The 13538-nt window shown below is 57.3% G+C and overlaps 2 protein-coding genes across 2 annotated transcripts in view; both read left to right on the top strand.

Moving 5' to 3' along the window:
* FIBCD1 (fibrinogen C domain containing 1) overlaps positions 1-4071 on the top strand; it is a 32438-nt gene extending 28367 nt beyond the window's left edge. The window contains exons 6-7 of the mRNA XM_044992118.1: positions 281-460; positions 1142-4071. Coding sequence (XP_044848053.1) covers positions 281-460; positions 1142-1401 — 440 coding nt within the window. The 3' untranslated portion in view covers positions 1402-4071. The remainder of the gene's footprint in view (positions 1-280; positions 461-1141) is intronic.
* A 7094-nt stretch (positions 4072-11165) lies between these two features.
* On the top strand, positions 11166-11588 carry LOC123352272 (pyroglutamylated RFamide peptide). The gene has a single exon (XM_044992119.1). The coding sequence runs from the start codon at positions 11166-11168 to the stop codon at positions 11586-11588; it is 423 nt and encodes a 140-aa protein (XP_044848054.1).
* The last annotated feature ends 1950 nt before the right edge of the window (positions 11589-13538 follow it).

Raw genomic sequence — 13538 nt, 5'->3', positions numbered from 1 at the left:
CCCGTCCTTCTCCACCCCGGTAGGGACTGTTAGCTGTGGTGGATCGCTAACCTGACAGGGTGAACTCAGCTGGATGAAGGACGCCTCGTCTCTGGAGATGAGGAGGGGCCTGTTTGGGGGAGCCCCGTTTGTCCCCTCTTCCCCCCAGTCCTCCTCCCCATCTCCCCTTTCAGGAGGGTCCCCCCGTTCTGCTGTCTGCCCAGCATTCATTACTCACCTCAGCTCTGTGGTGAGCCAGGTGCCTGTGCCCACGACTGACTCTCCTGCTTTGCCACCACAGGGCTGGGGCGGCTCCACGCCCTGACCACGCAGGCCAGCTACGAGCTGCGCATCGACCTGGAGGACTTCGACAACGGCACGGCCTTCGCCCAGTACGGCACCTTCGGCGTGGGGCTGTTCTCCGTGGACCCGGAGGAGGACGGCTACCCAGTCACCATCGCCGACTACTCCGGAACAGCAGGTCGGGCTGTGCTGCTCAAGGGTCACTCCCCGGTCCTCACCCCGCCCAGAGAAAACGGGGTGGGAAGGGGAGATGAGGCCTCGTTTCTGTGGGGCTGTGTCAGCCAGACCCATCCCTGCTGTCGCTGGGTTGAGCCTTGTGCCTTCGATGACCCCCCACCGTTGCCATTCATTCCATATTGCTGCAGGGAGGAAAACCAGCCATAGGGAGGCCTGGGGCGGGGGTGGAGGGAAGCTGTGGGTCAGGAGTGAGGTACATCAGCAAAGCATTTGGGAGCCTAAAAGTGGACTAGCAGGGGGAGCAAGTGGTGGGACCTGAGGTGCATTTGCAGGACTGGAGCAATAAGGGGAGCTCCTGGGTCTGCTCAGCCCGTCTCTCTCTCGCGTCCCTGTCGCCAGGGCAGACCCAGAGGGCAGAGAGGCAAAGCCGCTGTTTGCACCAGAGCCGCTCACTGCGCTGGTGCAAACTACGGCTTTGCCTGGAGCCTCTAGACAGGCAGCTGAAATCAAAGCTGAGGCCTGACCTGCGCCCGCTCACCTGCGGAGCCGTTAAACAAGGGGAGCTGGCTTGAGGCTGAATCTAGGGGATGCAGGAGGCTGAAAAGCAGGCCCAGGGGGGCGAGCGGGGCCCAGCAGCGACTGCAGGCACTTTGCTGACGGACGCTCTCCCCTCCCCGGGCAGGAGACTCCTTCCTGAAGCACAACGGCATGAAGTTCACCACCAAAGACCTGGACAACGACCATTCGGAGAACAACTGCGCCGCCTTCTACCACGGGGCCTGGTGGTACCGCAACTGCCACACCTCCAACCTCAACGGGCAGTACCTCAAGGGGCACCACAGCTCCTACGCCGACGGCGTCGAGTGGTCCTCCTGGACCGGCTGGCAGTACTCCCTCAAATTCACCGAGATGAAGACCCGGCCCATCAGAGAGGAGAATTAGCCTAACGGCGCAACCACTCCCCTGCCCCTCTTCTCCCCCCTCCCCCACAGCTCAGTGTTGTCTTGTCCGTGAGTCAGGGGGCAGCCAGGGTGAAAAGCCCCTCTGATAATGCACCGCTCAGCACCAGGACAGGGGGCCCAGCGGGAGCCCCCTGCCAGGGGAGGGGCGGCTCGTCCCCCGAGGGTGCGTCTCAGGGGAGAGGCGGTCGCTGCTGCCTCCTTGCTCTGAGCGCCTCCAAGGACACGTGCCCCCCGGCGGTGGAGTCGGCCCACCTGCGTTTGGCCTCCCCCTTTCCAGCAAGCCCTGGGCTCAGGTGTGCGTAGGGGTGGGGAGCGGCATGAGCCTGCTGGGCCTTGGCTTCTTATTACAGGGCAGCTCCAGCGAGGTGGCAGGTGAAAATCCCTTGGTAAAGCCCCCGCAGGGAGTGGAGAGAATCAACCCGCCGCGAGGCGACCGAGACGTTAGTGACAGTCCCAGGAGGCAGCGGCTGGCCTGTAGTTCTTGATGGGCTTTGCCAAGGGGTACAGCAGGCACCGAGAAGGGGGAAGCCATGGTGAGGACAGAACCCAGGAGGCCCGACTCCCAGCCCCTGCACGCAATACCCGCTGGCCCCATAGGAAACGCCACCCCATGTTGATTCCCTGCACTGAGCTGGGCTCCGAGCACATCCAGAGGGCTGGGCTGGCAGGTGCCCCAGCCGGAAGGGTGTCACGTACAAAATGCTGCCCCAGGGGGCTCAGCAGATGGCACACGAAGGCCGCAGAAGGGGGACAGTGCAGATCCTGCACAGTTCTTCGTACCCACCCTGGGTCACTGGAGCTGCCTCCTCCCCACCAGCCACTCGCTCTCTGGTTCCAAGGCTCCACTGGTGACGGGGTGCCAGATCTCCAGCAGGGAGGAGGGTTGTATCTGTCCAGGGCAGGGGATGATACAACACCTGGCCCTGCTTCCTGCTGGGGTTTAGCCCAGGTGGGCCTCTGGATTTCTGAGCACTTCCCCCTCCCATTCAAAACAGCCGCGCATCCCAAATCCAGTTTCTGCTGCCGCTCACCAGCTGCAGCCTCTCACCCTGTGACGTCCCCACACCCAGCAACGACTCTACCACCCTCCCGCAGTCTGCCATCCAGGCACGCAGGGGATGGGACACAGTAATTCAACCTCGGAACTGAGAGGGAGGTGACCCCAAACAGTCCACCAGCTCTCCCAGCCCCGTCGCTGCCCTATGGGGCTCGCTGTACCACTACACGCCACGTGGGCGCGCTTGGCATTGCGCACCACACAGCCCGAGGGTTTAGACACCCAGAGAGAACTGGCTGGACCCCTCAGAAGGGATGATTGGCACTGCCCCATGTCAGCTGTGTTGGCCAGGGTGGTGGGGCAAAGCTCACGGCTGCAGCTTTGGAGACGGGAGGGCTCCAAGCAGGTAGCCAGCTGAAGCTCCCAGGCGACCCTTAGGGGATACGTTTCATGGAGTCTTTTTGCCAACCAAACCCACTCGGAAGGGGGCAAACCCAGACCCCCTTTGTGGAAACGTGACCTTAGCTCTATGGTAGCTGTGACCTTCCCCCAGCTCCTTCGGAGGCTGGCTGCAGGAAAGAACAGCTGGTTCTCCACCGGGGAATCCCTGCCCCTGTCGCCTCGGTGCAGAGGACAGGGAGCTGGCCTTCATTTCCAGCCCACAGGAACCTTGCTCTGGTTTATGCACCTGCAGATATTCAAGCCTTTCATTTCTTCAAACCCCATGAAGGTTTTGCAAACCCCCACATCCCCCAAGTCAGGCGTAATACCGGTGAGGCGTGGCTAACTGTGTCATGGCCCCATCCCGGCGGCTGGGGCTTCAGGCTGACCAGACCAGGCAGCGTGCCGTGCGACAGCGGGACTCCAAGAATCCTCATCCTCTGGGACATCACAGAGAACAGGGAAGAGCAAAGAGGATTGAGAGCAGCCATTGGGCAGAGCGCATAAGTCATAGCCAGTTCTCCCGCTCCCTTGTCAAGGAGGCACTTCACAGCCCAAGCTGTTCAGCATCAAGCCAGATGGTCAGCAGCAGAATCCTTGCCCAGGTTTTTCCGGGCCCAATCCCCCAGCGCTCAGGGCTTTGCTTTCTTAGTAGCACTCTGCAGAGGCCACGGTGCAGGTTGACATCCAGCTGCTTTCAGCGAAAGGGGGGGGGGAGAATGGGAACACGCCTGCGCCTGACTGAGATGCTGAGGATGGAGCAGAGCCCTGCCAGCACAGGAGAGCTCCATCCCCATCTGCTCTGCAGGAAACGGGAGACATTTGGGCTATATTCTGTCTGTGCTGGACTCTCTAATGGTAGGACGTGCCGCTGAACGCTGGGGTGTAAAAGGGTTGAAGGGTGTGTGAGAAGGAAGCCCCCGCACCCCAACCCCCTTAGTGCCAGACCCGGGCACGCTAGAGGCAGGTGTCTCAATCAGGAACTCATTTGGATTTTGTTTAATGCCAAACCACACAAAAATGCTCAAAGCCTTCCAGTTTGTGTGGCATCAGTATCTGGAGACACCATCCCTGCAACTCAGTGGTGCCCACGCCCCCTGCTGGTGGCACTTGGCAGCATCATGTACAAGAGCAGTGTGAAGAAGGTTTGTGCTTTGGGGTGCTGACTTCACACGCCTTTGCGTTTCGCTCCCAGCACAGGGCCAGGCTGATTCTTTGTAGGACACTTCTGCAGGCAAGAAAACAGCTTGATTTAAAGGGGGATTAGGGATGTAAAGCAGGCGTCCAAATCAGAGTTCTTAAGCTTACTAAAGCATGGGACATTTTGTTACCTCTGCTGGGGCTGCCTTCCCCCCATCCTTGGGGCAGAGAGAGATTTCAGAAGGGCAAAGGCTTTTGGCCTTTGAAAGACACCAGGTGCCAGCCACAAGGGAGGGAGGTTTGTTTTTTAAATAGTCCTTGAGAAAAAAATGCCCATAGATCCTCCTCCCCCAACCCCTCTGCAAATTACTCTGGTTGGTTGCTGGACAAAAGGATTCAAAGGATACACAGCCCAGGCTCAGAGCCCTTTGTGCTGGACTTGGGGGGAGCGGGAGGAAAGGAACATAATTGGAAGGATAATGAAATTCACTACGTTATTGTTCACTGTGTCTACTGCAGTCGACTGAGGCCACACTGCACCAGGTGCTGCGCTGACACATAGTAAGTGTCTCTGTCCTGATGAGTTCATAGCATAGACCAGACAGACAGCGGGTGAGGGGAAGGAAAGCTCAGTCTATTTCCACTGTACAGATGAGGAGCTGAGGCAGAGTGACTAAGTGTGTTTCGGGCTGTAGGATCCTGCAGCCATACAAGTAGCAGTGGTGGATTAGAGATTTACGCTTCTCTCCACACTAAAAGAAAAGTTCTCTGTAAATCTGTCTGTGAACGAACAGGGAGCATTTGGGGAAAGTTTTTTCACAGTGAGGTGACTTTCTTGAGTGGTGTGTGTTGGTGGGGGCGCGGTGCATTATACATTTGGGATTATTGTGGTTTTCCCTCTGGTGGAGTCCAAGTTTCCATACTGAACATCTGAGGCCTGTCTGGGTCAGGCTGCCTCAATTCAGTAGCACTTCTGTTGCTGTGAAACCCACCAGCTTTAAAACACGTCTTTTCCTTCCACCCAGACTGCACTGGCCAGAGGCTTGGCAGAATTCGATTTTCATTGCTTTAGAACATTGACGGCTAAGATCAAGGGTTATTTTTAAGATCTGTTTTAGATGATCAATTGAAATGTCCACAGTTATGGGAAATTATCTGGAGGGGAGTGTTAGACCATTATTGAATGACAGATGTTGAGATTCAAACAGTTAAAACTTCACCACCATTAAAACACATGCTGTTAACATCACACATCAAAATACACAAAGATCCTTCAACCCTAAGAAGTTCTACTTTGTGTATCTGTAAATTTCAATGATCACCACTGGAAACAGTTTCTCCTCGGGGTACAGTGAAATTGGCATTTACAGATACACAAGCTAATCCTTCCAAACCTAGCTATATACTTGCTGCACACTGGCTAGGTTAGATGCATTAAGCAACATAACATCAGTTCAGACCTGATGCCGACTTTTAGACCTAAGCTACCTACCTAAGGGTTATGTACGCTTCCACCTTGACAACTACCTGCTGGAGAGGGGAGGCCAAGCATTGCCAGGGAGCAGAGCTGTCCTGGTGGAGGGGAATCCTGTGAACGTTTTTCAGTTGATTTGTTTTTTAGTTCACTGGAACAAACTGTAAATAGTTTTATAGTCTTTGCCTTCAGGACAGATGGGAACTCCTGGCTACAGACCCAGGCTGCCCAGCCAGCCACCAGCCTGGGAACGTGGTCGCACTCAAGGAACTTTGCTCAGTGGGGAAAAGAGGTGTGTTGGTTTCCCGAGTTTCCTCCTGGGGCCATTGTTCCTGGGGGTCGGGGAGGGTGAAAGTTGTGTGCTGTCAGGCACTGGGCACTTTGTGTAACTGGCCCTGTGTCACCCAGGACTCCTTAATGAGTTTGTTTTGAATTGCATGAGAGGTATTTAATACAATCAGAGGCCCCAGGATTTCCAGGGATTAGCTCTAAGAGTGCATGGATCAAGCTGCAGCCTGGCATCAGACTAAAACCTGTCTACGATGACACCTGCCCTGGAGAGCAGCAGGAAGGGGGTGGGGTCTGGGAAGGGCAGGACAATTGCAGCCAGATGCCAGGTGCTGAGAGGAGGCGGCAGATGGTGGGCACTGCCGTGCCTACAATGCCCCTCCAAGGAGCTTCCTAAGGGTCTGGCCCCCAACTGTGCAGCCTCCAGCCCTGCAGCGTAGGAAGGCTGGTCTGGAGCAGTGCATGACCCACGCCGACCAAAGGGCTCAGGTTAGATGGGAGCCCCTTTAACCGACACTTGTTGGATTGCTGCCTTTGGCTCCTGGCCCATCAGCGTCACGCAGGGCTGGGGCAGCTGGCAGCCCCTCTCGCCAGCCCACGGCCTTTGGACACGTTTTCCACGCTGCAGGGTGCCGGCCTAACTTCACCGGCCTGGGCCGCCAGAGGACAAGGACGTGTTTCTAGGCGGGTGCCCCACCCATGCCTGCCCTTCAAGGATCCGGGGGGGAGGGGGGGCTCAAAGCAGTTTCCTGAGCTGGACTTCACACAGCCAGCCCCTTGCCCCCGTGGCGGAGCTCGGGCCACAGCGATGTCTGTTCAGGTCTGAGCTAGCGGACAGGTCGTGGTGTTTAGCAGTACAATGAAGTCTAGCTCGTGTGTGATTGGTGTCCAACGCTGTACATGTGGACTTTCTAAAACTCCTTAATAAAAGGAACTCATTCGTCACTCCGTATGGCCTGCGTCTGGGTCTCCATCCACCTCCAATCGCAGCTCCCTGCCCGGCCTCGGTCAGTTCCGTGGGGCTGTCGGCGCTGGGAGCATCTCACATGCCCAGAGCAGCTCCGGACAGGGAGCGCTGCTGGCTTTAAAGAGAAATGGTTCTGCGGCGCTGCTGCCTGCCTGCCTCCCTTTCATGCCAACCCCAGAGAAGGACAGGCCCAGGTACCTCTCCACTGCCAACAACTTAGAATTACCCCAGCTAACGCCCCAGGAAGGGTTTTCCCCACACGGCCCTTGCGTGCTCCTTTCCCGTGTGCTCTCGCCACCCGGCTCTCGGCACCGGTGCCAGCCTCCGTCGGAATTCACCACGCTGGCAGGAGGAGGTGGCTTCACTTTAAGAAAACGAGGACTAATTACTGGCATCCAGGCAGCGCTTTGATGGACAGCAGCCTTTCCTGCCATTGAACTTGCTGGAAACCCCTCTGCTGCACCTTGGCAGCCGCTCTGAGAGAAGCAGCTTCACCTCAGAGGTTAAATGAGCATATTTGCTTTTCTAAATATAAAAGCCCAGATCGTTTCTACATGTAGGGTCTTAAAGGGACAGCTCCTCGCCCAGCGTACAGCAGCAGAGCGCTGAGGAAGTCAATGGAGCTTTGCTGATTTTCTGTAACTGAGGGTCTGGCTCCAAATTCGATATGGCTCTTATGCTTAACCCTCATCCGGGTGGATTTCCAAGCCCTTCACAAGAACGAGTTGGGTCTCTCAGTCCTTCCGTGTCACAGGTCAGTGTTAACATCCCTGTTCTACAGATGGGGAAACCGAGGCACAGAGAGTAAGTGACCTGCCAAGGCTGTTCAGAGAGTCAGTGGCAGAAGTAGGAACAAAGCTCAGGGGTTCCTGGCTCCCAGGCCCACATTCGTTCCACTAGGCCATGCTGCCAGAAGACAAAGGGCCAGAGGAGGGGTTGGTAAACCCCAGCCTGCACCATGGGCTTGGGGGAAGGTAAAATCAGTGCCAGAAATACAAACCCGGCCCAGACTTTCTTGGCTGAGGCGGGTGTGACATGCAGGAAACACCCCATGCTGCCAAAGAGCGCAGACACCTCCCTGCTCCTGCTAACCCCCCCCCCCCGCCCCCCTGGAGCTGTGGGCCAAGGTTGGGGGGGACATCGCACACTGAGGGGCAATGCCCATTGAACAGCAGCCTTGCCAGGCTAGCAGAGAGGCCGGGTGGGCACAAATCATGCCCAGCAGCCATGGGCCAGGCCTTCCCCTGCAGCGCAGCTTTGGAGCCAATGCAGAATAGCATCATCCCCTGCAGCCCTTCCCAGCTGGAGTGGGTGCTGCGGCTGAGTGTCCTGCACCTGACACTGGATAGAGTGGGGGGAAGGGGAGATGGGTGAAGGGAGGGACTGGGACAATTCTTTGGGCTCCTGGCAGGGACGATTCCCAGAAAAGTTGGCCAGGGAGGAACGTCAATGAGAAAAGTTTGTGCTCATGGAGCAGGGGTGGACTGGGGGGCCAGGCAGAGGGTCTCAACAACCGATGCCACCCAGCACCTCCAGTCCCAGCACTGCAGGAGTGTGCAATTCCAGGGGTCCTTCTTAGACCCCCTGCTGCTTCGGGGTGTCCAGAGACCAGCAGTGACCATGAGCCCTTTTGGCCATCTCCACTTGGCAAGGCCCCTCCTCACTGATGCTCTCCATGAGGCCATCACTGAAGGTCACTTGGAAACGTCAACTGGTGCAGAACCCAGCTGGCTTGCTCGCCTCGCGGCGGCTCGTGGCTGGACACACATCACCCTGTGCTCCAGAAGGCTCTCCAGGTGCAATACCTTATGGTGATTTGAACCCACGAATCCCTTGGAGAGATGCTTCACTGCCCATGCTCTAGCCCAGCCATGACGTAGGAATGGACTGTCCCTTGAACTGGAATCCTCTCTTCCTTGGCCTAGCAGAGTTGGTTTGCCATCTGGGCACAGGAGGTCCGACTAGCCATGGGGGCTTTTCCAGATGGGTGGCCAGTGGGCGTCCCAGCCGGACAGCAGTTGAAGGGATCTCTCTCGCCATTTGTGGATGTAGTTTCAGGTCCCATGGGTGCATCGCATGGTTCACGCACACCTGGAGCCTGCAGCAGCCCCTTCGGAGAGATGGCGACAAGAACCCGTCAAGCAGGCAGGCACAATCCAGGAGTAACTCGCGGATCCCTGAGCACAGGCCAGGAACTCCGCCGGCCAGGGCTGCCTGTTGCCTTTGCTGTCACTGAGGGTGACTCAGAACTAGTTAACGCGGCGGCTCCGAGGGCTGCTCTCTCCAAATGAGGTGGCAACTCAAAAGAGTGCGTCAAGGACCCTAATCAGAGCCAGCTCACTGCTCCCATTGTGGCTGCTCAGACAGGCCCAATCAGTCAGCGGTCCCGCTCTCCATCTCCACCCGGCTTCCCAATGGGATCCCAGCCTCTGGAATGTGCAGCCATAAACCCGGCGAGCCGGCGGAACTTGGTCATTAACGCTGCAGCTTATTTAAAGGAGGCAAAGCCCAGCAGCCTGGTCTCCAGTGCAGCTCCGCGCAGACTGGCCGCCAAGCAGAGAGAGCAAGGTAAGCAGGGATCCGCCACTGGGGAAACGACTTGCTCCATGGGATGCTCTTCCCGCCGCAGGCCCCGGGGGCTCTGAGCAGCTTCCACTCTCGCTGGAGCCAGTGAGGGAGCTGCACGCTCCCAGGACCAGGCCAGAGGGGCCCTCGTCTGGGCACTGGGCTGGCTAAGGAGCAGAGAGCTCCATGTTCCCTCTAAGCACTGCTCCTCAGGGCCCTCGGCCGAGGTGCTATTAGGCCGGCTGTGGAGTCGCTAAGAAGGAGGGGGGAGGTTTTCAGGCACAGTTGCCCAATATCAACACCTGGCAGCCTGGTGAGCTCCTTTGCAAGTGGCTGACGGTACCCGAGGGCCAGAGCCCAGGCGTGAATGAGGAGCTGGGAAAGCACTGTGCCCCCCGAGCCCTCCTCCGCCTGTCTCCCCCCAGCAGCTCCTGGGCACAGTTATTTCCAGGTCCTCGGGGGTTGATTTGAAGTGTTCTGAAGCTGCAACACCCAGCGAGGAGAGGGCGCGGCCTCTTGCTGCCGGCTGGGTTTGCCACAGCCCAGGGCTGTTCCTCACCCCCCTGCCCCTGCCGCCTGACAGTCCTGGGGGGAAGCAGCACAGAGGCAGACACGGGAGTTCAGCCTCCATGGCCCAGCAGAGCCTGGGTTCTGCGGCATGGATGCCCACCTGTAAAGGGGATGGGCCACCCGCCCATGCAACAGAGCCCTAGACAGCCGCAGTTTCCTCACCTGGCTCTGGGTGCAGGGACTTTAACTGACAGGATTTCCTGGGAAGACATCTCCCCACTTAGACCAACCCTCCCCCTCCCCTTTACAGAGAGGGAAACTGAGGCACAGAGCGATCATGTGACTTGCCCAAAGTCACACAGTGGTAGATGTAAGAATGCCACCTCAGTCTCCTGCTCTCTCCCGTACGTACGGCACAGTTCCCTGCTTTGATCACTAGAACATGCTGCCTCCATGTCAGAAGGGGGCTTCGGGGCCTCATCAAAAGAGACATCGAGCATCTTTACTGAATGCCATTAGCAGGTGCTCTGCTGTTTAGGAGAAAGCGGAGGATTGCTCAGGTGAGTGCACCTAAGCTTTCCTTGCAGTGCCCCGGGAGGAGCATACAACTGGAGATCCCATCATTCTAATGACAGGGTAATGGCCTTCGTTCAGCCAACCCTCGCCCAGGCAGAGCTGTGCTCTTCCCACGCTGCAGACCAGGCGAGTGCAGCAGGATTTGAATTTATACGTCTACACTGCAGCTGGGTGAGAGTCTCCTGGGAACACAGACCCGCCCTAGCAGGGCTCGAGCGAGGGTGCTCTAAACAGCAGTGCGGACCCTGCCGCTCGGGCTCTGCTCTATCTCCCTTGCTCTCGGCCGCAGCGTAGTCGATACCCAGAGAGACCAAAGCCCCTAGAGACAATGCGAGTGTAGCAGAGAAGGGCACCAGGCCAGTGGGGCAGTCAGCTCATTAAAAGAGACGCCCCTCACAGATCCGACCCCAGACCCCATCGAGTGGCTCTTGGAAGCAGGGCTCGGCGAGGAACTTCCATCACGAGCCATTGGATGCTGGGAAAGATTTCAAATAGGCCCCTAGGGACTGTTGTGCAAGCTCCTGCTCTGCTGGGTGCCACAATAGACAGGCAGGCATCTCAGCTCAGACAGACCAGTCCCAGCTGCTTTGGAGAACCTCCCTGCTGGACTCTCGAGTGCTGCTTCTCTCCCACCCTGCGCAGGGAGTGGCTGGCTGGGATGGGGGGTGGTTCTGCACTGGGCACCTCATTAAGCTGGGGCTGCTTTCAGAGGAGGTGCTGATATCTGGGGAGAGGTTCACTTACCGGCACATGCCTCCCTTGTTCTTTTCCATTCCCACCACTCAGATGAAGGCTCCTTACTCCTTGTCCTGTCTCCTCCTCTTGAGCTTGGGAACCTGCGTCCCTCCTGACGACAGAAAGGAGACGAGAGAGCCAGGGGACGGGGTCCGGTTTGAGACAAGCTGGCAGGGAACGGCAGACGACACCTCTCAGAGCGGCCTGTGGAGGGAAGTGCTGCGGCGGAGGAGATTCGAAGACCTCAGCTCCCTGTTCAGTGTGGCCAAGGAGCTCCAGGGCTTTGGCAAGGAGAGGGCAGGCTTCAGGTTCAGGTTCGGGAGGCAGGAGAGCCGGGAAGAGGAAGGCGAAGGGGTCGGTTTCCTGCGGGGGGACGGCGAGAAGCGCAGTGGCGCGCTGGGGAACCTGGCGGAGGAGCTCAATGGCTACAACAGGAAGAAAGGGGGATTCAGCTTCCGCTTTGGCAGAAGATGAAGGACTGGACTTGATTGAGTCACCCCAGGGGGATCTTACCCTTTACTCTGCCCTTCCCAGCCAAAGAAGTGCTCCTGGTCTCATCCTTTTCGACCCTGCCAGCTAGTTTCCCTTGGAGAAGAGGGCTGGGGGAGGTTGCTATTTTTTGGTACCAAGCTTTCTCCATCACTTTCAACTCTGTCCCAGATTTCACATCCCCACCTCACTGTCCATGTCCCTGCTAGGCTTGATCGGGGGGTGCGGGGCTGGGGGAGAAAAGGAGGGCGGGTGTTTATAAAAGATGGACTTAAAACCCCAGCACACTGTGCTGCCTTTGCTGGAGCTCACTGAAAGCGACCGTGGGCCGAGCAGCGTTCACGCTGTCCCCCATTGTTCTGAGCAGTCGCCGGCTCCGCTGTCAGTGCATTGAGAGGCGTGCGCTGCTATGAATAAGAATCGGCAGACCCGGCGCTGCCATGCTTGTAAGTTAAAGTAGATAGACTGAATGATTATAGGGGGATAATCAAAGTGTTGACAGTCTCCATAGGGACTGCCTGGAGCTGACATCCAGAATATGGCTGTGAATGAGGAATAGGTCCCACTGGGCATGGTGCACAGCTCTAAAAGTTCCTGCTCTCTCTCTCTCATGAACACAAACTCCCTCCGGCAGCAAATTCTGTGCAGCGTCAAGATGCCATTTACAACAGGATTGCTCCTGCGTGCAAACCAGGACCAGGCAAAACGGCCCAATCAACTGTCAGCCTTCAAAATCCCAGCGAGCGAGTAGGCCGTGCCAGCCATCGGCTAGGGGCCAGACCTGCTCCTGCCCTGCAGCGGCTGGATCCCGAGCATTGCCGTCTCCCAGATCCAACCAGGGGAGCCTTTGTTAACTGCTAGCACACTGATGCAGGACCAGCTGACAGACCGTGCATTGCAGAGCAAACCCAGATCTTGGCCTTGCTGCTGAATTGTTCCTGCTTTAACCACTTGGGCCTTGCCGACACGGGGTTCAACGCTCCCAGTGCTGGCTAAGTGCGGGGAGCCCCCAGTGCAGCTTGCTTGCTGGTAAACATTTAAGCACAGCGTCATCTACCCCCGGGACACTGGGGCGGAGATGCCAGTGGCTGGTGCACACTGGCATTGCCGCCAACTCTACCACTAGCGAAGCTTCACCCCTGGGAGGGCTTAGCAAATAATAAAATACAATGTTGGCAGGGCCCTGCAGCGTGAGCCTGATTCTCAGCGCTGGCCTCTGCTTTTTGCAGACGGAGTTTTGTAACTGCAACCTACTGTGCATGGTTTTCTGTGCCTGCCACCAACGTCGGGCACAAATATGGATAATTAGAGGTCTGACTACCTGGCTTGCAGGTGCTAAGAGGCTAAAGGCTGCTAATATTTCACCGCAGGCACACAAAAAGTAGCAGGAATTATTTGCAGGTGCTGAACAGCATCCGTGAAAGCAGAGAGCACGTTGAGACTTGGCTGAAAAGCCAGGCTCCAAAAAGGGCATTGTAACGCACATCATGCAGGCAGCGCTCTCAAAACCAGCGCCTCCCGCAGAGGCCAGCACAAATTGCTCGCCTAGTGGAGAAACGGCGGGAGAATGTGTCCGGTGGGCTACCAGAGACCTGGGTATGGCTACGGGAGGTGGCTCAGTGCAGGTTGCTCTGGCTAGACAAGTGGCCCCGATTCCAATTTCAATTACACTGATGTAAAACTGGGTTTACAAGGGAGTTATTCTGTATTTACAGTGATGTGAGAGCAGAACCCATCCCCCTCGCCCAGTACAGCATGCACATTACCCACACCCAGCTCACCCTCAGGATTAACTTGGATGGCGGCTGCTATGTGGGGGAGAGGCGAGGCAGGGCGTTTTTCCATTCCCCACCTTCCAGCGCTGTAACTGAGCTCTCACTGCAAGCAGCATTCAGCGTGTCCAAGCCAAAACGGACTCAACCGGGGGAAAGGAGC

Source organism: Mauremys mutica, chromosome 18, assembly GCF_020497125.1.
Source record: "Mauremys mutica isolate MM-2020 ecotype Southern chromosome 18, ASM2049712v1, whole genome shotgun sequence".
Lineage (NCBI taxonomy): Eukaryota > Metazoa > Chordata > Testudines > Geoemydidae > Mauremys > Mauremys mutica.
Note: the sequence above shows the minus strand (reverse complement) of the source record. Positions and strands in the feature narration are given on the sequence as shown.